General features: G+C 32.8%; 4 protein-coding genes and 1 non-coding gene across 5 annotated transcripts; 4 read left to right on the forward strand and 1 right to left on the reverse strand.

Annotated features, from left to right (window-relative positions):
• Positions 1-1,984: 1,984 nt before the first annotated feature.
• Positions 1,985-8,994, forward strand: LOC109798942 (binding protein). The gene is made up of 13 exons (XM_020359387.3): positions 1,985-2,201; positions 2,362-2,531; positions 2,806-2,999; positions 3,696-3,904; positions 4,043-4,145; positions 4,381-4,544; positions 5,374-5,512; positions 5,887-6,063; positions 6,138-6,274; positions 6,420-6,749; positions 7,476-7,615; positions 7,748-7,845; positions 8,271-8,994. Exons 1-13 carry the CDS (start codon positions 2,047-2,049, stop codon positions 8,790-8,792), a joined length of 2,538 nt encoding a protein of 845 aa, XP_020214976.1. The 5' UTR covers positions 1,985-2,046; the 3' UTR covers positions 8,793-8,994.
• Positions 8,995-10,306: 1,312 nt separating this feature from the next.
• On the forward strand, positions 10,307-11,694 carry LOC109799011 (fasciclin-like arabinogalactan protein 11). Its single transcript, XM_020359485.3, has one exon. It carries the CDS (start codon positions 10,604-10,606, stop codon positions 11,477-11,479), a length of 876 nt encoding a protein of 291 aa, XP_020215074.1. The 5' UTR covers positions 10,307-10,603; the 3' UTR covers positions 11,480-11,694.
• Positions 11,695-16,087: 4,393 nt separating this feature from the next.
• LOC109798603 (mitogen-activated protein kinase kinase kinase 20) lies at positions 16,088-17,026 on the forward strand. Its single transcript, XM_020358936.1, has one exon. It carries the CDS (start codon positions 16,088-16,090, stop codon positions 17,024-17,026), a length of 939 nt encoding a protein of 312 aa, XP_020214525.1.
• A 1,213-nt stretch (positions 17,027-18,239) lies between these two features.
• Positions 18,240-19,385, forward strand: LOC109799038 (fasciclin-like arabinogalactan protein 11). Its single transcript, XM_020359515.3, has one exon. It carries the CDS (start codon positions 18,313-18,315, stop codon positions 19,156-19,158), a length of 846 nt encoding a protein of 281 aa, XP_020215104.1. The 5' UTR covers positions 18,240-18,312; the 3' UTR covers positions 19,159-19,385.
• A 3,471-nt stretch (positions 19,386-22,856) lies between these two features.
• Positions 22,857-22,962, reverse strand: LOC145951002 (small nucleolar RNA R71). The gene has a single exon (XR_014428828.1). It is a non-coding gene; the product is annotated as a small nucleolar RNA R71 (small nucleolar RNA).
• Positions 22,963-26,172: the final 3,210 nt, after the last annotated feature.

A 26,172-nucleotide genomic window follows, 5' to 3' on the forward strand; every position in this document is an offset into this window, starting at 1 on the left:
AAATAATAAACGTAAATTAATCATTAATTATCAAGTTTGAAACATTATGTAAATCATGTTTATAAGTAAATAAAAAATAAATAAAAAAAGTAAATAAGAAATAGGGCAGAGAGAGTGAAAATAAGATTATAGAAATGAAAAAAGTTGTTTGGTTAAAAAAAAATTGAAAGAAGAAAAATTATAAGGTGGTAGATCCCACCTTTTATTTATTTATTTCTTTATCTTCTTTTATATACCTCATTTCTTATATATTTCTCGCATATTTCTTTTCAACTAAACAATTTAATTTTTATTTTATTTCTTTTCATTTTTTATTTTATTTCTCAACTATTTTTTTCTCCTCTACCAAACAAATGAGAAGAGTAATTTTGATTCTTAAAGAAAATATTTTTAGAAAATATTTTTCAACTTCTTTTCTCGTTTATTTTATCTATACATTTTTAGTTTTATATTAAATTTAATATTTTAAAAAATTATCATAATTAAAAATAATCTTATATTATAATATAAAATAAAATAAAATTTAAATTTATATATTTAAAAACATTTATTTATTATAAATTAGAATTATATAAATAAAATATTTATTCTATGTATTGTATATGCTTAAAATAGTAATTAAATAATTGTGTAAAAACATTTTAAACTAACAATGCATATTTTATTTTTATCATTATAATAATAATCTTTGTTTTAATAAGATGTTTATTTAAAAGACGTGAATTTAATTAGTGTGCAATAAAAACGACTTAATAAAGACTAATTTAAAATTATTGTAAATGCATATTTTATTTTTTAAAATAATATTACTTTACATTTCATTATTATTAATTCAAATTTTAAAAGTTTTTTTTTTCTCAACATGATAAAAATCGTCTGCATATTTTTTCTATTTAAAACTAATTTTGATTTTTATCTCCCTGTCGTGTCTAAAGAGACTAGTAATCTTACACAAATAAATCATATAATCCAGAAAATAGAAAAAATTAGTTATATATATATATATATATAAAAGATGAATTTGAGTTAGGATTTCTGTGAGTAGAATGAGATGAAAATAGATCTTAAAAATAAGATGAATTCTAAAAAAAGGAAATATTATTAAAATATTATCTACGAGATTTTGCAAGTCAGGGTAATGACCCTGAAAATGAGAAAGAATTGTTCAATCTTTGTCATGCGTTTTTAAAGAATGTGATCGAAAGAATATTTGATATTTTTAAATCAAGGTTCATAATTTTTAAGTCAACACTTCCATTTTTATTTAAGACACAAGTAGAACTTGTGTTAATATGTGCAACATTACATAACTTCCTACATAAAGAATGTCGTTTTGATGAATTTCTAATTGAAGCGGTGGATGAATTTTCATCGTCAACATTACTAATTAATGAAGATCATACTTTTGAGCCTATTATTTAAACCCACGAGTAAGAGCGAGAAGATGCTAATGTTTGGAGGACTAGTATAGCTATCGATATGTGGGTGAATGTTATTTAAGAGGATAGAATATTATGAAGATTATTATTATTATTAATATTTATCTAGACATTGTTGTTTTTTATTATTTTTGTCTTTGACTCTTTTTAAATTTGAATGTATGAATTTTTTTTTATAAATCTTATCAAATGTAAAAAATTCACGAAAATCCTACAAAATCTCACAAAATCCATTAAAATCTTGATTTAAAAGTATGACAGAATCCATTAAAATCCTGATTTTAAGTCATATAGAATCTTGCAAAATCTTAAAAGTCATAAAAATCCTGCAAAATCTTTTAAAATTTGCAGGGTTTTTTTTAACTAAAAAAGTCTTTTAAAATCCTTATCTAATACACCCCCTTAATTTTTGTTAAATCAGTTTCGCATCATCATAAATAAAATCTGAAAATAGGAGTTAGATTAGGTTCGGGTCGGTTTTAGTCCGTTTATATTGGATCGGGTCGACCATTACCCGCTTACAAAAAAGAGTTAAATTGGGCTTATGTTTGTTTTCGCTGGAACAAGTGTCTAAACGTAAACCCTAACAAAACCCCATCCAAGTCCAATGGGGAAGAAGCAGAAAATCGTTCTTCCACCGGACCTTCCGCCGGAGATCCCTGACGACGACATTGAAGTTTCCGACGATGACCTCCAATTCGTCAAGGAGAACCGCGGCTATGCCTCCTTACTCTCCACTTTGGATACCCAATCAATCACCAAGTTCGATTCTCTCTTCTTTTTTTTCTTCAATAGTTTCCCTTACTTGTAATGCTACATTCTGTGTGCCATGGTTGTTATCTCCTAAACTGTATATATATAGCTCATAGCTTATAAGCTTATGTCAATGTACTTTGGAAATAACTCTCCCACGCATACTTAGGCATGTTACACGGGTTGCTGATGCCAAAGATGACGCATTGGAGAAAATATATGAGAAACGCTTGCAAAAGAATGCTCTCAAGAAAGAAAAAGAAGAAACTGGTTTGCAGGTTGATCGTGTAGATGCTCTTCCAATCAAAACATTGGATGGAAAAGTCTATTACCGGACAGGTATATAATTTGGGCCTATTAAATGAAATAGGGTTAGGCATAAGCTAATTTGTAGAAGCCCTTTCGTATAGCTTCTCCAAATAATTACAAATAAGCCTATTCATAAGCTAGTTTTCGTGTATGGAGAAGCTTATTTCATTTTTTTTTTCCCTAGAAGTGCTTCTCGAGAAGTTTATCCAATCATACCGTTTATGCATTATTGTTGTCACCTGGTTACTCTTTTATTTCTTTTATTAAGTGCCCTGGTAACTGATGCTGTTCTCACATTCTGCAGCTACTAAGACTGTAACGGAAAATGATCCAAGTGAAGAGGGAGCTGGAGAGGATGTCGATGTAGACAAAGGTCTAGTGAAGCTAACAAAGGCTGAAAAGAGAGCCAAACTTAAGAAGATGAAAAAAGAAGCAAAAAAACAAGGAAAAGAGGTGGCTGAAGCAGAAGTGGAAGAAACACCGCAAGCAGCAGTACTGGTATTATTCAATCAAATTAGCTATATTATTTTACTCTTTATGGTTTTAAAGCTCCTTTATTTTATCCAATCAAATTAGCAATATTATTTTACTCTTTTATGGTTTCAAAGCTCCTTTTCCTTTTTGCACCTGATACTATATCAATTTTCAAATGGAATGCTTTGTTAAAAAGGAATCTAATGAATTGATAGAAAATTAAGTTTCTTTTTAATTGATTGCATGCAATAGCAAATTTTCTCTATTACTGTTCTGATGAATCGTGTTCCACACACATCAGCAACTGATTTTCAGAGGTAGTTGTCTGTTATTTTTCATGTACTCTGGTTTTGTCTTTATGCATTTCACTATTAAGGTACTAAGGTTATCTTTTTCTTTTTCTTAATTATCATAGCATGTCACCTCAACAATTCCATCCATTAAAAACAGAAAAATGCTACACACTATTAAGTTATTTTCACATGTCTCACTAAATATAAAGAGTGTGCCCGAATTATTTAATAGGATTTGTGTAAATTCAACTAGTAATAGAATGTGCTTGAAATATTGTGTTGCATGCATAAGTAAAAATAATTGTTTATTTTTTTGAAAATTTCATATATTCTCTTGAACTGCCAACTTTAAAAAAAAAAAAAGACTAGAAATGGTTGAACTTGATGTTTTGGATAATTTTGGGTATATGCTCCTAACTTTGTTTAGGCTGAGGTAAAAGAAGATCTTACAGCCGAGGAGGCATTTGAAAGTAAGAAGCACAAACTTGCAGAATTGGGGAATGCCTTGCTTACAGATCCAGAGTCCAATATTAAATTTCTGAAGGAGATGGTACAGATATCTAAAGATAATGATCATACCATTGTTAAACTTGGACTTCTATCCCTCTTGGCTGTTTTCAAAGATATTGTCCCTGGGTACTTCCTGATAGTTATATATTATATATTATAATACACATTTTCTATGTAATGATATGATGATATTTTGCTTTGACAATCAAATTTAATTCTATATTTAATGTTTCAACTTTCATGTTAATGCATGGAATGTGGCAGCTATCGGATCAGGCTTCCTACTGAAAAGGAACTAGAGATGAAGGTTTCAAAGACAGTTAGAAAGACGCGTTATTATGAGTCAACTCTTCTTTCATCATACAAGGTTCACATTCATGCTTGAGTGTTACATAATATACTATAATTACTTTATTTAGCTGAAAGCTAATACTTGCATATATGACTTCCAGTTCTTGTGCTTCTTGTCTTTTTCTTGAATCTACTTCATCCATTGCTCAAATTGTTTATAATATCTTATTTGTAATTATTATTATAAAATATGAATTTTTTCATATTTGTGCCACTAAGATGTTCTCTTTTATACTTTTGTCATGTTGCAGGCATACCTGCAAAGGCTGGTAGCCTTAGAAAAGAAGCCTTTATTTCAGCTTGTGGCAGTTCGTTGTATTTGTTCTTTGCTTGAGGCAAATCCCCATTTCAATTTTCGCGAAAGTTTGTTGGATGCTACTGTTAGAAACATAAGCTCTACTAATGAGGCTATAAGGTTCTGTTGTATTTTTGCTGTTGACCATTCTTCATTACAATAAGCTTTCTCCTGAATTTTGTGGGATTTCCTATGAAAAGCATGAAATTAGTTTATAAATGTTGTTCAATATTTAGGGTGAATATTCAATCATCAGAAAAGGAAACTGTTGTGTACTGTCATTTGGGACATAAGGCAAAAGTCTATGGTAATTGGGTTCTTGTTCGATTAAAATGCTAGACTGCCTTGTGTAGTTCTAACTTCTAGTATATATAAAAGTTGTGTATATAAATATGCTAGTTGGCCATTGGATTTTGTGCAGAAAAAAAGCATCTCTTTTTTTCTTAATGGAAGTTCATTGATTGGGGAGAGGTATACAAAATATTTTGCCTAGTTTTGGGAAGCATACCTTGTCAAAAGAAATTGGAGGATGTGAATATTATTCTTGAAGTTGTACAGAGGGTTTAGGATTTTCCAACATCACTGTGTCTTTGTCCATTTAAATAACTATTATTACTGTTTAAAAATAATACATGCTTCAGGTCTGTAGTCTGTAATGAACGGTACCTCAGGAACTTCTTACCAAGTTTCATAACTAAATATCTTATTTCTTTCAATGATTGTAAGTTGTGTCTTTAAGCACTGTAACGATATTTCTTCCATTATTTATCTTTTTTCTGACATCATTCACTTTTCTGTGGAAGCTAGGCACATTTATAATTTCAATTTCTCAAGTGGTGAAAGATATATAGTTTTGTTTTCTTGCTTAGATAATGCATATGGATAATGGTTTTTCTATTTCAGGACACTGTTGTGTACCCGATTGAAATTTCTTGTTTCTGTTTAACAGGAAACTTTGTTGTTCCACAATTAAATCACTCTTTACTAATGAGGGTAAACATGGGGGTGAAGTTACCGTGGATGCTGTTCGATTGATTGCCGATCATGTTAAAGCTCATAATTGCCAAATGCACCCAGATTCCATTGATGTATGACCCACACCCTCCTATATTTCTATATTTTGTTTGAAGTCTATACTTTGTCCATGTTTTGTTTCTCTAATCAGTTTCTATTTAGCTTTTGTGTGGTAAAATCATTAAGTGGCTGCTTGTATAAGCTGAGAAAAAATAAGTTATTCTATGATACTAGTTTTACAGTTCTCCCCCCCCTCTTATTATTTTAGCTAAAATAGCTTTTTTTAAATAGTTTTTTTCCCTTTACTTAACACTCAATATTTATGATTTTTTTTAATAATAGGTGTTTTTTCTTTAAAAAAAATGCACACAATTTTGTGTCCTGTAGCTATTTGAGCGAAACCTTTTTTATTTTATGCTGATGTTTGTTCTTTGCAACGCCTTTTCAGGTTTTCTTGTCCCTTTCATTTGATGAAGATCTTGTTAAGTCTGGAAACATAGAAGAGGATCAGAAGTTAAAAAACAAGAAAAGTAACAAAAGGAAAAGCTCGGAGGCATCAGATCAGTCGGTGGAGAATGATAGAAAGAAAAGTAGGAAAGAATTGATTTCTAAGACAAGAGAGGAGGTTATTACTTTTTCCCATAAAAGTCTTGGTTCTGGTTTTTGGTAGGGATGATATTGAAGTGATGCCTTCTGTAGGTTGAAGCTGATTACAAGGCTGCATCCTTTGCTCCGGATGTTATGGAGAGGAGACAGATGCAAACTGAAACACTCTCTGCTGTCTTTGAGACATATTTTCGCATTTTGAAGCATACAATGCAGTCCATATGTGCCAGGTGTGCTTTTATATCACATGTATTACTATATCTGAGGGAAACATTAGTGTTCTTGGGTTTATAGACCCTATTCTCCATCAAATTAGATACTTTTTTTTTTCTCTTTATATTTTTCTGCGTTAATTTTAGTTGTGTAATTTTACAGGCCTGAAGCAAATATTGGTGCATTATCTACACCAGTGGAACCCCTCCCTTTGCTTGATCCATGTCTGAAAGGACTGGCAAAATTTTCACATCTGATTGACCTGGATTTCATGGGTGATTTAATGAACCATCTGAAAGTACTCACTTCTGGAAGTAGCAACACAGGCAACACTTCTGACAAGTCTTCTAAATGCTTGACTGTATCGGAGCGTCTCCAATGTTGCCTTGTTGCTTTTAAAGTGATGAGGAACAATCTCGATGCCTTGAATGTTGATTTACAGGACTTCTTTCTCCATCTTTACAATATTGTACTTGAGTACAGGCCAGGAAGGTTTGCATCCTGAAATCTCCCTTTTTATTTATTTTTTTCCCAAATGAGCAGTATGGTCTGTTTTTGAAAATCTACTAGGCATGCAGGATATGATATTAATGTACTTGTTCTTGGTGTTGTCATACATTGCATGCTATTTTTCATACATAAGTATGCATATAAATTTAGAAACTACTATATCATATTGTATTGTTAAAGACACAATACATCCTATGGGTCTCTGCCTAACATCTTAAGTTTTTAGAATAAGTAGGTATGAAACTCTTCATTATCATATGGTTAGGAATTCAGTCTTTTCTGCCCTCATTTTTCTAATTAAATTATAATTTTAGCCCAAGGTAGTGTGCTTACATGTATTGACACCTAAATCCAAGGGCTCGTCTTTTCATGAGTGTATTAAGAGACTTGGAGATAAAAAAGATTACTAGGCCTATCTGCTTGTGCTTTTAGAATCAGTTAGTTCCTTTGATATATACTTTTGTTGGAAAATTGATCTTATTCCATATGTAAATGATGCAGACTCACACATGCATACATATACATATGAGAATCCAATGGAAGCATGGAAACATATAGTGCTATTGAATTTGTTTGTCTTTTTTAATTTTTTTTTTCTTGTTTCAACTTTCAAGTAATGTACAAGGAGATGCACCTTCTTAGAAAACTTCAGTTTTTTATTTTCAAAACTTATTCAGTTAATTTATATGTTTTATTTTTATGAAACAGAGATCAAGGAGAGTTGTTGGCAGAAGCTTTCAAGATAATGTTGTGTGATGATAGGCAACATGACATGCAAAAGACTGCTGCATTTGTAAAACGATTAGCAACGTTTTCACTGTGTGTTGGATCAGCAGATGCCATGGCTGGTATGTTTTAATATTCTTATATCAACCTTCAATCTAGTATATGCTACTACCTTTGGTTAAAAAACAGAGAAAATAGAAAACTAATAAAAGAGAAAGAGACTTATATTTAGTTTTTCTTCGAATCCATTTCAGCCTTGGTCACAGTAAAGCATCTCCTTCTGAAGAATGTTAAGTGCAGAAATTTGTTGGAAAATGACATTGGAGGGGGCTCTGTTTCTGGCACAATTCCTGTAAGCTTCTTTCATGAATTATTTGTTTGCATTATGTGCAGAATCTTTGCCTCATTATTTCTTCTCTCTCTTTTTATTAGTTTGAGAAATTTAATTCAATTGGGGGGGAGGGAGAAGAGGGTGTTCGACAAGAGTGCAGACGTTAAGATACCTCCTAAAGGAGTCATAATAAAAGAAATAAGAAAAATTAAATTGGGTATGCCAAAACAAGAAGTCCTCCATTCCTTATAAATATCCATTAATGATATCCTCTTTTAAAACTTAATTATTAGAACTGTTTAACATGCCAAAAAGGCTAGGCGATATGAATTTCCAAGTCTGTCTATGGCAAAAAAGCTAAATGTGTGAATTTGATTGCAAAATTTTAGTGAGGACCATTCTTTTTCTGTCATCTTTTATGGAGTGTCCCCCTCTTTGGTATGCAGAAATATCTACCATATTCCACAGACCCCAATTTAAGCGGTGCCCTTGCCTCAGTACTTTGGGAACTCAATCTTTTGTCCAAGCATTATCATCCAGCTATATCAACATTGGCCTCTGGCATTTCAAGCATGAGCACTGCAAATAACCAGCTCATTTTATCCAAGTCCTCTCCTCAACAAGCTTTCAAGGAAATGTCTCTGGACCAGGAATTATGTTTCACACAAAGTAGCAGTATAAAGGTAAATAACAAGAAGAGACGAAAAAATGGCTCTGCTACATCACCTTCCATTGGTTCTACAAAAGTTATTAGTTCATTCGACGATGATGAGTTGCGAAGCAAACTTAATTCCCATTTCACGATTCTTCAAGACATCAAGGAGAATGAAAGGTTGAGGAGGGAGTTGGATAGGACTGCACTTTCACTGCAGCTATATGAACAATATAAGAAACAAAAGAAACCATCTAAACGAAAATCGGTCTTGCCCAGACCGCCTTTCAAACTTCGGTCTGTCCGGCCGGCCTAAGTGGCTCCATTTTGACAAGTCTATATTAAAAACACAGTTTTGTCTTTGAATGCAATCAATTTTTTTTATATATTTTGTTGTATGTATACCACATTGTATAACATGGGTCAATGGTTTTAGTTTTTATATTAGAGAAGTTTTGTAAGGGTATTTATAAATCACAGGACATGTCTCCCATTATAAATTTTATTCAGTGATATTACACCAATAGAAAGTTCAGGAGATATTAAAGATTCAAATACAAATTCTTTTAATTTATCTATTTAAAAACAGTTAAAAAGTTCAGGACCAACAAACAGATTGAACCATAAATTAAATAAGAGTGAACGTATCTTTAATCATTACAAATGAACACTTCTTTGTATGCTTATTTATTTTGAAGTAATATTGTCTAAAAATGATATTATTCTTATATTTTATTATTGGAATGCGATTGGGGCAGTGCGTGTTTGGGATTACATCACGTCATATTTCATCAACATTTTAGAGAAACAAATAATTACAGTTTCTGCATCTTTTATCACTTTTGATGTAATTTTTAGCTTCAATGCATAAGATTCTACCCCAAGGCTCAAAGATGCTGTAAAGTGTAAACATTAAAGTTATATTTAAAAATGTAACTTATTTACTTTATAAAATACGCGAGCTGTACTCTGCAAAATGACTAGCATACATTAACAAATCGTTAGTACAAGTGAAATGAGATTTTGTTGGTACAAGTGAAATGAGATTCGACTTCTTTAAATAAAATTTCAAATTCATAAAAGTTGGTTATTAATAAATTTAATGAATATTTTTATACTAAAAAAATATATAAATTATATTTACTAAATTGACATTCTTAAATAATATTTAAATTTTAAATCACGTTTTATTAGTATGTCTTGGTAGGTGTAAAACAAAGTATCTCTTGGTAAGTGGCATTTCTAACTGATACTTGCATTATATTGTAAAGGTTTAGTTAATTATTTAGTCTTAGCGTTAGCTTTTCGTTCTTATACCTAAAAGTTCTATTTTTAATTTTATGCAAGTTGTTTTTTATTTATTTTGTTTTATGTTTTTGTCCTTGTTAATTTTCTAATGATATACTAATACAACTGTCACAAAATAGAAATATAAAGACTAAAACATATATAACAAATTATTCGTGAATATATATATATATATATATATATATATTTTTTTTTTTCTTCTAATTTTTAGATACAGGGACTAGAATGAAAAGGTAGTAGAAGTATATGAACCAATTGATTGGTTAATTGTTTTAGAAATTTCTTTTTGAAGTTGTATTATTATTATTATTATAAGTTGCATAAAAAAACAAAAGAAATATACACCGGCGAGATCGGAAAGTCCTCTCAGCCTCAGTGGTTTGCTCCCCATTCATATACTCACTTACCAGAAAACAATCTCATCAGTCAGGACGTACTCAGGAGCAGAAACAGTATGCCACACCGTTAATGTTAACCTCCCCATCTCAATTAAATAAATAAAAATACAAAAATTCGAGCATCTGAATTCTGAAGTAACCCTTTAGCTGTTTACTTTACAACTTACATCCCAATATCACTGTTGATGCAACACCCATATATCATTGCCAGCTACCAACTCTCTGTGAATGCTCACAAATCACAATTTAAGGTTTTACAACAAACCCTTTCACCTACCTATCAATATCATTGTCTCCCACTCCTAAATTTTCTCTATAAAACTCATCTCCACCATTTCATCAATGCATCAAGTGCCATTGCCAATACATATCCTATCATTTCCATTCCTTTCCAATATCATCTAAACCTTCGGTAAACAAAATGAAGAAGCAATCTCTCTTGTCCTTCCCACTAGTACTGCTACTTTCATTTTTGTATTGCACCACCACTTTAGCCCAATTATCACCAGCTTCTGCTCCCCTAAAACCACCCCAACCTAGCCCTACCCCACCAGCTGAAGCTCCTAAGCAACCATTGGTTCCTTCCTTACCACAATCACCAAGTGATTCAGCCCCGGACACTGCAGCTCTTGACGTAGTTGGAATCCTGAGGAAGGCTAAGTCATTCAACATCTTAATCCGTCTCATGAAAACCACCCAATTGATCAACCAACTCAATGCACAGCTCCTCACTACTAAATCTGGTGGCATCACCATTCTCGCACCTGATGATAGTGCCTTCTCAGAACTCAAAGCAGGCTTCCTCAACTCTCTTTCTGATGGACAAAAACTCGAGCTCTTACAATTCCACGTTATTTCAGACTATGTATCTAGTTCTAACTTTGATACTCTTACAAATCCTGTGAGAACACTTGCAGGAGCTAAACCTGGAAAGGTGGAACTGAATGTGATAAGCTACGGTGGGAGTGTGAACATATCAACAGGTGAGGTTAACACAACCATCACTGGCATTATATATACGGATAAACATCTTGCTATATATAAGGTGGGAAAGGTGCTTCTTCCAATGGACTTCTTTGCTGTTGCTAAGGCACCTGCAAAGGGACCTTCATTGGCTCCACAACCTTCAAGTGATGCGGCAAAGGCGCCAAAAGCTGATAAGGATGAATCATCATCTACGGATTCGTCACAGGTTAATGCCACTGAACAGAACTCAGGGACCGAGAAGATCAACGTGTTTGGAAAGTGGGTGTCCCTTGTTGTTGGACTAGTTCTCGTGAGTGTAATGACAACATAAACCAGAATAAGATCTGAATTTTCCAACGTCCTAGCTTGTAGCTACCATGCTATTAATACCAAGAGTGTTACGATGTGTTACGTAATTGCGATAAAGAAGTGAAAATTATTGATGAATTTATCTAACTGGGATTGTATCTATGCTTAATTTTATCTTTTTAACAGCTTCTATGCATTTATAGAAATCATTTACTATATATTTATAGTTTCATTCAATTTTCGCGTATCGTATAACTTTTTTTATTTATTTATTTTATTTTAAATTTTTGGAAAATAATTAGTACCTCATTGTCACTTAATAAGTACTGTAAGAAAAAATAAATTCTAAAAATATGTTTCAAACAACAAAAAAAAGTTAGTTTTGGAAAATTATATTTTTAATCCATTTATTAATTTTTTTATATGTTTAAAATAATTTAAGTCAACTTATTATATAGAGCATAAGGAGTAAAATTTGGGTTTGTGTTGTAAGGAATTAGCATGATGATAAATATTAAATATATCTGGACCATGTAATAACATCTTTTATGTAAGACCTCATCATCCCAATTTCTAATTAAACAAAATTACTATATCATCTAATTATATTTTTGTAAATATTTTTATTATTATGTAAAGTAGGTACTAAATGAAAGAATGAATGTATTTAATGTGTTAAAATATAAAATATATCTAATTCATTTTTCATTTAACAAGAAGATTATTCAAAGACAAAATTAAGAATCAATCAATCAAGCATAAATGAAATTTATATCGGTTTTTCAATTTAATTAGCGATCATCTCAAGCCACATTTTTTAGTTTAGTGGTCGTAAAGTTTTGAGACATGAAAAGTCGATCTAATATTCATAAAATCAATTTTAATTAATATTAAAATAATATTTAATCAATAATAATTATACTAATAATTTTAAATAAATTTTTTATTATCAATTTTGAGACAATATATTAATATGTTCATAAAAAATTTTAATAATTGTCTAAAATTCAAATTCTGTGTTGGCTGTTGCATTAAATATATAATGGTGGAGAGATTCATTGTGTACAGTAATTTGACCTTATTGAAACAGTATAGGGAGTATGTAAGTTATCCATTCTAATTACTTCCTTGTACAATTAAACCAAACTTCTTTTGATTTCCCGTGTATGAAAAAAAAATAAAAATAGCTTACCTCATGACAACGTGATTAGCAATTTGGGAAACGGACCCCACCGGCTTCTAAACTCTATTACTTGATTAATCTTTTGATCTATCATCACAGTTGCTTCTACTGTAACTATATCCCGCCACTATGGCCGCCACCACCACCAACTAGGAATGGCAACGGGCAGGTTTGGTACGGGTTTCAAGATATCCGTCCCCGTCCTCGTGAGTTCAACCCATTCCCATCCCTGTCTCCATACCCGACGAGTATAGATTTTCATCCTCATTCCCGTTCCTGTTGGGTATCGGGTATACCGTCAATTTTTTTATTTTTTATTTTTTGTAAAAAATGATATTTTTAATTTTTATTTATTTATTATATTATAATTATAATTAGGTTATTTGTTTATCTCATATTATAATAAATAATCACAAATAAAAAATATTAAATTTTTTTAATATAATTAAATTGAAAGTGAGTATTAAATTAAAAATGAGAACAGAGACGGGTACGAGTACGGGTACGGGTACGGGGCGGGTAAGTACATACTCGTACCCGTACCCGTACCCGATTTAATATATCAGGTTTTACCCGTACCCGTACCCGTACTTGGTCAAACTGGGTATTCCCCGTCAAAGTCGGGACGGGTTCTGGTATTACCCGCAGGTACAAATATATTTGCCATCCCTACCACCAACCCCCTCCCTCCCGCTGTCACTACTGTCTCTACTGCAAAGGTGCCCTCACCAACCATGGTGGTGATAATAACAATAATAGAGACAATAGTTATTGTAAGGAAAGAATGGTGATGACAACAATGATGACGATAATAATAATAACAATAACGATAAAGACGATTATAGTGTTGATGGCAGCAAAAGAGTGGTGATAGTAGCAATGATGATGATGGTGGTGCAACTGCTACAACCATTATGTCACCACCATTGCAACAACAATGGTGATAGTGTTAATGGTAGTGGTTGTATCAATAGTTGTAGTAGTGATGGTAGAAGTAATGTATGATAATGATAACTAAAATTATGTATGGTGACAACGTAAGTAATAAATTGATTTATAATATTTTAATTTGACGTATTTATTTTAATTTAATAATTATTATCAATAATTCTTATTTTTTATATTAAGAAGTTTTTTATTGGAAATATTTTCTCATTTATCTCTCTTTATATATATTAGTGGGACCGAGACAAGTCGTACTTTTATATTTATTTAAAGGTATTTAAGAATTATCAAATTTTTTTGAATTAATTGATGTTGCGTTTAGTCCTTGAATCTTACGATCTTGAGTTTGTAAAAATAAGTAATTTTTAATATTATTTTTTAGCACTTAAAAATTTAAGGGTAAAATAATCCAAAAATTGTATACACAAAAACAGGAAATTACTTATATACATATTAGTGGGATCGATACACTTCGTGTCTTTATATTTTATTTAATAAAAATGTTAAAAATTATCAATATTTGTTAGATTAACTAATTTAGTCCTTAAACTTCAAGATCTCAAGTTTGAGTCTTATATTTGTAAAAATAATTAATTTTTAATAATATTTTTTATTATTTAAAAATTTAAAGATAAAATCGTCTAAAAATATGTACACCAAATTAGATTATCATATATATATATATATATATATTAATTATAGATGAAAAATTACATATTATTTAAGATAAAAAGTTAAAAAAAAAGCCTGAAAAATATTACCATTGGAAAAAACTAAAAACTAAAAACTCCTTTGTTGAAAGATGATACCTAAAACACTCTTAATGGCGATAATTATTCAATTTAATATCTAGGGTAAATATATAAATTTAGATTTGTATCTTTTGTTTCAATATATATTGAGTTGTTTAAATCATTAATAAAGCTATGATAATTTAAAAATAATATTGACGTTATCATCAAAAGATTCGATAGATTTTTGGCTTAGATAAGTCACAAAATAAGCTACATAATAAAGCTTATCAAGCTTATATATATATTGTTACCATATATATATATATACATATATATATATATATATATATATATATATATATGAAATCCTTAATTTCCTAATTTAATTACTATCTAAATTAACATTTGTATAATAAATTAGTGAATATAGATATTAAAATAAAATTTTAAATATGTTTTTAGTAAAAAAAAAAAAGCATGTTTTGATTTTTGGTCCTTATAAAAATTTTTCTTTGTTTTTCATTATTCTCAAATTCAAAGTTATGCTTTTAGTTCCTATTATTATGTCTTCATTTGAAAGTTATGTAAGTATTCCAAGTGGTAGTTAAAGTTGTTGTGATACTTTATTTACATGTGACACTACTATTTTATTTTTATAAATTTTTAAAATAAATGTTATATATATATATATATATAAGGATGCGTATTTATTTCAAGAATAAATCTACTATATATATTTATTCTGCTCAATAACTCATGTTTTATATCAAATTTTAAAAATTTAATCGTTGAATTAAAAGTTTTTAATACATACATCAAGTCCGCAAAGTTTTAAAAAATTTAAAAACTATTTGATATTTCATTTTATTAATTTAAATTGGCGTATGAAATATTTTATGATTATCAATTTTAAAATTTTTTAAACATTTGCAAACTTAATCTATTTATTAAAAAAATTTAATTCAAGGGTTAAATTGTCAAAATTTGATGTAAAAACATAAGCCATTGAGTGAAATGAGTATAAATAAATAAATAAATATATATATATATATATATATATATATATATATATCTTAAAATTGTCATAAAGACCAAAAAATAATAATTTTATACTTTAGAAAATGAAAATCAAAGAAAATTTTTACAAAAATAAAAGTAATATTTACAAATTTAAAAAAAAATAAAAAAATGAAAAATAAATTTTACAGAAACTAAAATCTTTCATTTTACAGAAAACATAATTAAGTTCGAAAGATAATAACAAACTTGATTGTAAACTAATATCATGATTTAAAGATATAATATTATGATAATTTGTCTTTTTGAATTCTGAAATTGAATGCACTTCAATTTACCTGGTATTATTGTGTTTATTGCAAAACTGTACTCTCAGTGAACCTTGCTCATCCCAGGTTTCTTTTTCGGTATTAGAGATGATGAGAAAAATAGAATATGAGAAAATAGAATGAAATTGTAACCAAATCTGCACACCTTGCAAATCTTGTATCTGCGGCTAACAAGAAGATTGTATCCAAAGATTACTAACTGATAAAATCATGAACAGACTAAATTCTAATTTTTTAATTACTGATAACTATATCTTTATGGTGCTTTATCACCCGAAGTTTATCTTTCATTACCAAATTTTAAATCTTTCAGAGCAAGATCGTAGTCAAAGATTTAGGTGATTAACTTATAGATATATATGGAAGAAATTTAAGAATTACCTGAGGTATACTATTCTCGAGCAAAGGAAAAACAGCAATACATGGCTACTTGGAAGAAGTTGGCAACTCTAGGGAGTGGGTCTTATGCTACTGTTTATCTTAGTGCTTTGAACCTTCCAGACGGATCAAATCGGAAGATTGTAGCCGTGAAGAGTTCAAGTCATTTCTCTTACTCAGTTGCTTCGCTGAAGAAGGAAAAGAAAATACTGGAGTTATTCAAGGGTTGCAATGAAATCATTCAATGCTATTTTGATCAATACGCTATTGAGAAATACTATGTCTCCTACAATCTTTTCATGGAACTTGCTCCTTATGGTTCTCTTGGTGAATTAATTAGGAAGAGAGGAGCACTATCTGAAGATACAGTAAGAATTTACACACACATGCTTTTGAAAGGACTTCATTGTATTCATGGAAAAGAAGTGGTTCATTGTGATTTGAAACCAGACAACATTCTTCTGTTTCCAACATGGACGAGTGAGACATGGTATCAAGTGAAAATTGCTGATTTTGGATTGGCCAAGACTAGAGAAGAGGCAAAAGCTGAGTTTGGACCCGGAAAGATGAAATTTAGAGGCGCAGCATTTTACATGTCACCAGAATCAGTTACTGGGGTGATTGGAACTGCATTGGATATATGGTCTCTTGGGTGTATAGTAATTGAAATGATCACTGGAATGGATGCATGGAGGAATGTTAAAAGTCAAGAGGAACTAATGGTGAAGCTTGCATTACACAAAGAAGCCCCACCAATACCTGATGGACTGAGTTGGGTCTGTAAAGATTTCTTGAGCAAGTGTTTTGTCAAGGATCCTACCCAGAGATCCACTTCTGCAATGCTTCTTAACCATCCTTTTATTAATTCTGCATATAACAGCGACATGCAGACCAGCCACACAGCTTATCAAATCTATTCTCAATCTGTCACTAGTTCATCTTTATTCTCATATGATCTTTTTGATTACCTACCACGTAACTAATTAAGGCATGAATAGAGTTTGCTGGTCAAGCAATGTAAACTCTTTATATTTTTATGCTGTACTTTCTTTTGTTGAAAATATCAACTAATGGCACTTTTATGTTTAGTTTTGCTCTGTTTCAATTCTTTACATAAAGTAATATGAATAGAGTTTTCTTCAACACTGCCTGCAAACTTTGCTTGTTCCATCTGATATGATGCTTTACTTATTGCTGCATATAACAATGTGAGCTTAATTTTATCATTTGAACCCGTGTTACCTCTATTCTGCATAAAACAATGACGTGCAGACCCACATTAACTTCTTCTCAATCTGTCACTTGTTCATCTTATTAGTTTCTCATGATTTTTTTATATGTTATTTCCTTATCATCACACATATGCTTTGTTGTGCTTCTGATTGTGAAAATACGTTTTCTGTTACTCTTTAATTTGAAATGATGTTGGGCTCTTGGTCCGTTACTTTTGTTATACACGGAACTTATAGGAGGTATACTTTTTCATTTGCTTCATTAGAAAGAGTTACGGGTTTTTTTTTGGTTAGTTTTTCAGACGAAATTAATATTAATTGATTTTCCTGCCAACTAATGAAATGTTTTGTTTTATTATAAAATAGTTGAACTATTATATAATAGTTTACTACGAAGTACAAACTTTTAGGAGGGCCTAAATCCAATTTACCTACTATATTGAGATTTGGTCTACGACCTATGGCAAAATATTATTTTCAGCTTTAATTATAAAACTAGATTAAGGGCAGAGAATCTTAATCAATTTGGCCATATCATATTTCTCAGATGTTAAAGCTCAACCTATATACAAAGTCACCTTTCAAATTACATTTTCGATCGTATATGCATGCATCCAATTGATATAAATGATAATAGCCTCTGACGTGAAAGGTTAATATAGTTAATTCCATGTTCACATGTTAATGTACCCGCCAATACTTATCATTTTCCCTCCCAACTCAATTTTCCTCTCTAGCTGTGGCTGTACACCCATGCTAGCCAAAGGGAATTCTTTTTTAAGGAAAAAGGAGTAAAACTTCATTTTTCTAGCTAAAGCCATATATATGTACCCATCATTCTACCCAATAATAATTAGATAAAAGATCCTTGTTCTTCATGCAGAGATGTGATATACCCTCACACAACCATAACATTTCACCAACCTATCATTTCCTTGGCCTCTCTAGTATATATAACCCCTCTCCTTCATACATTTCACACGACAAACACAAATTCATTCTTCCACAATCATCAAAGCCATTTTGGCAACTGGAAGATGAAACAAGCAACCCTTTTCTCCTTCTTCTCACTCTTGCTACTCCTTTCATCCACCACCTTGGCAATTTCACCAGCAGCAGCCCCTAAAGCCCCAGGAAAAACTCCCCCTACCCCAAAGGCTGCAGCACCATCACCAAAACCATTAGTCCCAACATTACCTCAGTCTCCAGACTCTTCAGACTCGGTCCCAGATGACATCACCAGAATCCTCAAAAAGGCCAAAACGTTCTCAGTCCTAATCCGGCTCCTCAAAACCACCGAAATCATGAACAACATAAACTCACAGCTCATAACAGCCAAGAGTGGAGGTATAACCATCCTTGCACCAGATGATTCTGCCTTTTCCAACCTCAAAGCAGGCTTCCTCAACTCTTTAAACGAAGGCCAGAAAATAGAACTTGTGCAGTTCCACATATTGCCAGAATTTGTGTCCAGCTCTAACTTCGATTCTCTAAGCAACCCTGTGCAGACAGTGGCTGGCAAAGACCCTGCAAGGCTTCCACTGAACGTGAATGCATTAGGTAACAGTGTCAACATTTCAACTGGGGTTGTCAATGCCACAGTTCTGGGGGTAGTCTACTCGGATAATAAACTAGGCATATATCACGTGGACAAGGTCCTTCTTCCTCTAGATTTCTTTCTAACCAATAAGGCTCCAGCTTTGGCTCCTACAGCTCTTGCAAAGGCTCCCAAAGCTGCTAAGGATAACTCTTCTGAAGATGATCAAGAAGAAGCAAAGCAGGACCAGAACAAATCTGGGGCAGTGAGTTTGGTTAGCATTCGTGGAACAATGTTGATGTCGCTTGGCATGGCTTTGGTGGCATTGGCAACCATGTGGAGTTGATCCATTTGACCGAAGCACTTTCGGTTTAATTTCTTTGTCAGACACTTGGATGTTAATTTTTCTTTCTTTTTGTTCAAGTTTTGCCATCTGTTTCTGGTTTCTTGTGTGCCGGTGTTATTATGAAAAGGACGTGAAAACTTTCAATGATTAAGAATATCTTGCAATCTATAATTTGAGAAAAATATTTTTGAGATATAGATATCATATATACAAGTTTTTTTCTTCAATATTTTTCAAATATATGACTAATCGAATCTTAGTTCTCGAGTTTAAGAATTCATTTATCTACCAACTGCGTCAAGAATTATGAATACTAGAAGGTGACTTTTGGATAAAAATAGGAACCGCTTAATAACTTAAAAAAATTATTTGTTATGCATCACTTTTCCACCCTGTTTACCATCTTTACATTATGAAAGGAAAAAACAACAAAAGAGACTCTTTGTTAATAAGTGTAAATGCAGTTGGATAAAGAGTGATGACAAATAACTCTTCTAACTTGAATTAACTAATTTATTGTTTCAAGAAAGATTTTGAGATTTTCATGTTAAAAACTCAGAATATAATGAGTGGTTATTCAATCAGAGATGTTTAGTTTTCCTCAAAGTTAAGTTTTTTGAGTACAAATCCTGGTAATAAAAGAAATACTATATGTTAGAGTGCAAGTGTAAATAAAAGTCACACATTCAATATAATTGAGTATATTGAATAGCATATAAGTGAGAAAGACTTATAAATATGATGTCTTAAGGTATTGTGTTAAGATATAATATCATGTTCACTCATATAATGAAAATCTTCAAGGTGTTTAACCTTGCATTCACAACAATTGGTATACTGTGTTTAACCTCCTTGTATTCACAACAATTTTTATCAAATTATAAATGTTTCAAACTTGAACAAAGGTGATAGAAATAGAAACAAACTTTCTTGTGTAAAGACTCATCATGTGAGGTACAATAATTATATCAAAAGTATTTGTCTTCATTTTTCTAACAACAACTATAACAACAAGAGTGAATCTATGTCCAGAAATGAGAACTTTGTATGAGTATAATATGTTATCTCCATCTGTTTTAAACAAAATTGTAATATATATATGTTATCTTTGAAGTACAAACTGAATCTCAAAAGGTTTCAATATGAAGAAACAAAAATTAAAACTTCTTAGTCGTCTTGAAATATTTCCAATAACATGCACCAGACCAGAAACATTGTTTTGGATTCCAAAGTCCTCTTAAGGGCTATATTATTTATATAATTGGTTATTAATGAAGAGAGATGCTAGGAAGATAATATGGTAAAAGGAAAAATCAACTTTCTCCCAACTAATAGCATTGAAAGAGGAAGAAAGGGTAGAATGCCGGTATGAGGAGTTCCAATTCAATTATAACTCTCAAAATTGCTGAATCGTATGAATTTATTAGAACAATTGTTCTCTGGATCTGTATCAGTGCCTCCTTCCCTGTTTCCTGATTAATGTTATGATAAGTGCTCAAATTGCATATTTTTATGCTTAATTTGGCACTTATTTTGGATGAGATATAAGTAATTTTGGTTATGTTTGACCCTCCAAATAGATGAACTAAGATTAATCTAAGGAGTTACAAGAGTGTAGTTTCTTTGGCTAAAAATATTTCCTTTTTGTGTAGGTTTTGATGAAATTGGAAATCCAAGGCTATAGCCCCAAAACCAGAGCTGCAGCCATGAAGCATGAACCAAAAAGAAGTGTTCCAGAGAGTTGGAGCTGCAGCCCCCATTCCAGAGCTGCAGCCTTGGAGCTTTGTGCGTATATGGACCAATTCCAGAGAGTTGGAGCTGCAGCCCCCATTCCAGAGCTGCAGCCTTGAAGCCTTGTGCGTATGGAAACACTTCCAGAGCTGCAGCCCCCATTCCAGAGCTGCAGCCCCCATTCCAGAGCTGCAGCCTTGGGTTAAAAATCCCAACTTTTCCTTGGACAGAACATATGTGGGGCCCAAAATTAAGGAGAAAAATAGTGGGGGACAAAAATTAAGGAAAGAAACAAGAAACACATGAGCACTAAAATAAAGAAAGACAAGTTAAGGAGAAACAAACAAGGAAAGAAGGGAAATCATTAGTGGAAAACCACTAATTGAACCACTAATGCAGGCTACAGCTGGACATCCACTAGGCTACAGCTAGAGACCAATTGGAGGGGGCAAGTGTTTTTTTTATAGTAACACACTGATTGGGGGGCTGTAGCATACACACGAGGGAGGGAACCCAAATTCTCTGGTTTTTCACTTCCAACTTTGTAATCTCTTATGGAAATTGCTGGAGAAATTGTAATGGCCATGAGTGGCTAATTTCATTGAGGATTGGTTGGATGTAACTACTAACTCTTCTCCTTCTTAAATATATGCATTTTAATCTCATTATTTGTGTATGATTCTTTACTTAATGCTTATATCGGCTTGATCACCCGTTGTATGAATTTTTGATTTTTGAATCCAGTTGGAAAACGTTTTTGAAAACCCGAACTGAATCTTGCACCTAATCAATTCTTGTTCTAGGGATAGACTTGATTTGGTTAGTCACATTGTTCAAGTTCTTGTTCTTAATGCGAAGTGTTGAACTCAAAACATAGAGGAATCATGTTTTGAGCTTAATGACTTTAGGATTCAACCTTGAGGAATCTTGTTGGATTACTTAATGAACGTGGAAATAATGGAATTAGAATAGCATTTATTTTAAGAAGATCTATGAGTTAGCAAGTGCTTCCGAACCAATCCTTGTTTCTTATTCATTGACCTTACTACGTTTGTTTTATTTTGTTGTTTTAATCTATTTTCACTCATCTACAATTTGAACATCAATTTCGTATAAATCATTAGAGCAAGAATTACTAAACACCCAAATCCCTGAGGACGATCTTTAAATACTACTTCGAAACTTGGTTCACTTGCCAAGTGATAGGTTGCGATAAAAACCCCATCAAGTTTCTGGCGCCGTTGCCGGGGATTTTGGTGCTATTTAGTAATTTTTAATCTTGTGATTTAGTAATTTTGTAAATTATTTTGTGAATACTTTGAATAGAGATATTTGTCTTGCTGTATTTTTTTGGACTCACCTTGCTGTGCAGACTTCTTGGAATTGTATGCGAGGGAAAACTCCAGCTGAAGAATTACATTTTGATCCTGAAATTGAAAGAACAGCAAGGAGGAATAATAGTAGAACAAGAAGGCTGAGACAGTTAGAGAGAATCCTAGAACAACAGCAGGATTTTCCAAGTTCTTCTACTTCATCAAATCAACCAATGGCTGAAGACGGAACAGGAAATAATAATGGTGGAAATGGACCAACTAGGCCTCCCAGAAGGACCCTAGGTGATTATGCACAACAACAAGGTCCTAGACATTTCTCTAGTATCGCAGCTCCAAATACTTATAGAGCCATGGAGATGAAGCCTGCCTTCCTTACCTTGGTTAGCTCACAACAATTTGCTGGCCTTGATCATGAAGACCCATACTCACACCTATCAAATTTCTATGAGTTATGTGGAACTATGGGAATTCCTAAGGCTGATGAGGAAGCTGTATATTTGAGGTTGTTTCCATTTTCTTTGACAGGAAAAGCTAAAGTTTGGTTACAATCTTACCCAAATCAAAGTTTGACAAGCTGGGGTGATGTGGAAAATAAGTTTGTGAACCGATTCTATCCTTCATCCAAGTATATTAAGGCCAAGTCAGAAATCACTACTTTCAGGCAAGGTGCAGATGAACCATTCTGTGAAGCCTGGGAGAGATTTAAGTCATTGCTAAGAAAATGTCCTAACCATGGGTTTGAAGATATAGCTCAACTTAATTTCTTTGTCAATGGAATCAAACCTGAGGTGAAGATGTTATTGGATGCAGCAGCTGGTGGCACCATGATGACCATGAGTCCAGAAGAAGCCACTCAAATTATAGAGTCTCTGGCATTTTCTGATCACCAAGCAGAGCATGGAAGACATCAATCTCATAGAAGAGGAGTTCTTGATCTTAACACTAATGATGCAATCCTTGCTCAGAACAAACTGCTGTCTCAACAGATCGAAGCATTGACTAAACAGATGGCCAAGATTCCACAACAGCTTCATGCTATTGCTTCTTCTTCAACCCAACAAAATCCTTCCTTAAAATGTGATTTTTGTGGAGGAGATCATCCCAATGGTCACTGTTCAGAAATTCCAAATGAAGAAGAGGTCAACTATGTGGGGAACCAACAACAAGGAGGTAATTTTAATTCCCGTAATTATAACACTAACAATTATATGCAGGGAAATCAAGGTTGGAGAAGCAACAATAACAACCAAGGTTATGGATGGAGGAATGAAGTTGGACCATCCAATAGGCCACCACCACAACAACAACAACAACACCAGCCTGCTTATCCTTCTATGCATGAAAGAACCAGCAAATTGGAGGATACTCTGAACCAGTTTATGCAGGTATCTATGAACAACCAGAAGAATACAGAGGCATCCATCAAGAACTTGGAGGTGCAGGTGGGTCAGCTAGCTAAACAATTGGCTGACATGTCTAAAGGCCCATTTTCAGCCAACACCGAGACCAACCCTAAGGAGTATTGCCAAGCCATAACAACAAGAAGTGGGAAGGTGGTAGGTAGTGATGTTGGGGTAACTGAGAAAAATGAAAATAAAGAAAATAGTAAACTGAAGGCGGTTGAGGAGGAGATTGAGAAGAATGAGGGAGAAAGCAATAAAAATGAGGGTGTAGATAGTGAGAAAATAAAAGAGAAGAATGAAGTTGAAAAGGAGAAGAATAAAAAGAAGGGCAAGGAAGTCATTTCCACTGTTCCTATTAAAGACTTACCTTACCCTCATGCTCCTTCCAAGAAAGAAAAAGAAAGACAGTTCTTGAGATTTCTGGATATCATAAAAAAGCTCCAGATTAATATTCCTTTCACTGAAGCCATGGAGCAAATGCCCACATATGCTAGGTTCATGAAGGAATTGTTAACTAAGAAAAGGAGAATGCTTGAAGAAGAGACTGTGGAGCTTGAAGCAGGATGCAGTGCCATTATACAGAAGTCTCTACCTCAGAAGTCCAGAGATCCAGGCAGTTTCACTCTCCCTGTATCAATTGGTAATCTGTCAGTGGGTAAGGCACTCTTAGATCTTGGAGCTAGTATTAATTTGATGCCTTTATCCATGTTGAAAAAGATAGGAGAAGTGGAAGTGAGACCTACAAGAATGACCTTGCAGTTGGCAGACAGATCCATCAAGATTCCACATGGTATAGTGGAAGATATGATTGTAAAGGTTGACAAGTTCATGTTCCCAGTTGATTTTGTAGTGATGGACATGGAAGAAGATGTGGAGGTTCCATTGATTCTGGGCAGACCCTTTATGAAGACAGCTCGAGTTCTCATTGACATGGATGAAGGAAAGCTGAAAGTGAGGGTCCAAGATGAGGAAGTGAGTTTCAATGTATTTGAAACAACAAAGTTTCCAAAAGGTCACAAAGATTGCTTCAGAATTGATGCATTAAATGATATGTACTTAGAAACTCAAAATGATTTCAAGAGCTCATTGCCACTAGAGAAGGCTTTGCTTATCTCTAATGAAGAATTGGAAAAAGTCATTGGTAAAGCTTGTCATCTACAATTGGAATTGGAACATAAAGCATTTTGGGCTTTGAAGGCCTTGAATTATGATTTGAAGGCAGCAAGAGAGAAAAGAAAGCTTCAATTGCATGAATGGGAAGAAAGAAGATTGAAAGCTTATGAGTCTTTTAAGTCTTACAAGCACAAAGCCAAGATATACCATGCCAAGAAGATTCTGAACAGGAACTTCCAACCTGGCCAACAAGTATTATTGTTCAATTCCAGGTTGAAACTTTTCCATGGGAAGCTCAACTCTAAGTGGTCAGGTCTTTTCTCAAATAAATCTGTCAAATCATGTAGAGCCATTGAACTTGAAGATCCTGGCTCTAGAAGGACTTGGCTAGTTAATGGTCAGAGGCTCAAGCATTATTTGGGTGGTGAGGTGGAGAGATTCACTACCAGCACACATTTGAAGGAGCCATGAACAAACAGGATTGTCAAGCTAAAGACATTAAATTAGCACGTTCTTATTTTGATTTCTATTTTTAGATTCCCAATTTAGTTTGAATAGTAAGTAATTAAGAGTTTTTGTTCATAGAATTGCTTGATATCAGTATGAATGTTGCTTGATGATTTGCATGTTTGTGTTTTGCTAATTTCATATCTTGGTTACTACTTGTTGTGTTATTTAGGCTTCATGAGTAAATGATATGGTAGTATCAATGCATGTTTGAATGTATGATATTCATGTGTCATTGCATATCTTATATTTTGTGTGTCATGTTAGTTGCACTTGGTTAATTGTGTGATTGTTTGTGTTAATTAGGAGTTCATTATAGCTGTTAAAAATGTGGGAGTGTAGGAACAAGTTTTAGAGAGGTTGAGAGCTATGAAAGAGTGAAAAAGGAAGTAAAAATATGAAGTTTTAAGTCTCAGGGCTGCAGCCCTCATCCAAAGCTGCAGCGGATTTAGCAGAAAAACTGAAATTTTTTTCTGATATGAGGGCTCAAGCCCCGGATCCAAGGCTCAAGCCTTAATTTTCTGTTTCACGTCCAGGGGTCCAGAGCTGCAGCCCTCATTCACGGCTGCAGCGGTAACTCTCTGCCAAGCTCCACATGAGAGCAAAAAAAAAAAAAAAAAAAAAAAAAAAAAAAAAAAAAACGCAGCTGCAGCTCTGATTTCCAAGCCCAAGCTCAATATCTCTGCCACCATTATAGCTGCAGCTCCAAAAACCGTGGCTGCAGCCCCAGGTTCAAATGCCCAAAATTTTTAAGTGATTTTAAGACCCATTTTCCACTTCCAAGCTACGAATACACTTCTCTTCACTCTCTTTTCATGTTCTCAACCTCTAAACCCTTCCACACTCTCTTATACTCCCACTCTCTTCTCATGAGTCTCTCTTGTTGGTAGGAGATTAATGAAATATTTCATAGTTCTCTTCTCCTT

The sequence above is a fragment of the Cajanus cajan genome, chromosome 8, assembly GCF_000230855.2.
Source record: "Cajanus cajan strain Asha chromosome 8, NIPB_CcT2T_4, whole genome shotgun sequence".
NCBI lineage: Eukaryota > Viridiplantae > Streptophyta > Magnoliopsida > Fabales > Fabaceae > Cajanus > Cajanus cajan.

What these genes read in the sequence shown, in the direction of transcription:
- LOC109798942 (XM_020359387.3), top strand. Translation starts at nt 2,047, where the DNA reads ATGGGGAAGAAGCAGAAAATCGTTCTTCCACCGGACCTTCCGCCGGAG. An exon ending in TCTACTAATGAGGCTATAAG is followed by an intron (nt 4,545 to 5,373) that starts GTTCTGTTGTAT and finishes TCTGTTTAACAG; the next exon opens with GAAACTTTGTTGTTCCACAA. An exon ending in CTGTTTCTGGCACAATTCCT is followed by an intron (nt 7,846 to 8,270) that starts GTAAGCTTCTTT and finishes TTTGGTATGCAG; the next exon opens with AAATATCTACCATATTCCAC.
- LOC109799011 (XM_020359485.3), top strand. Translation starts at nt 10,604, where the DNA reads ATGAAGAAGCAATCTCTCTTGTCCTTCCCACTAGTACTGCTACTTTCA.
- LOC109798603 (XM_020358936.1), top strand. Translation starts at nt 16,088, where the DNA reads ATGGCTACTTGGAAGAAGTTGGCAACTCTAGGGAGTGGGTCTTATGCT.
- LOC109799038 (XM_020359515.3), top strand. Translation starts at nt 18,313, where the DNA reads ATGAAACAAGCAACCCTTTTCTCCTTCTTCTCACTCTTGCTACTCCTT.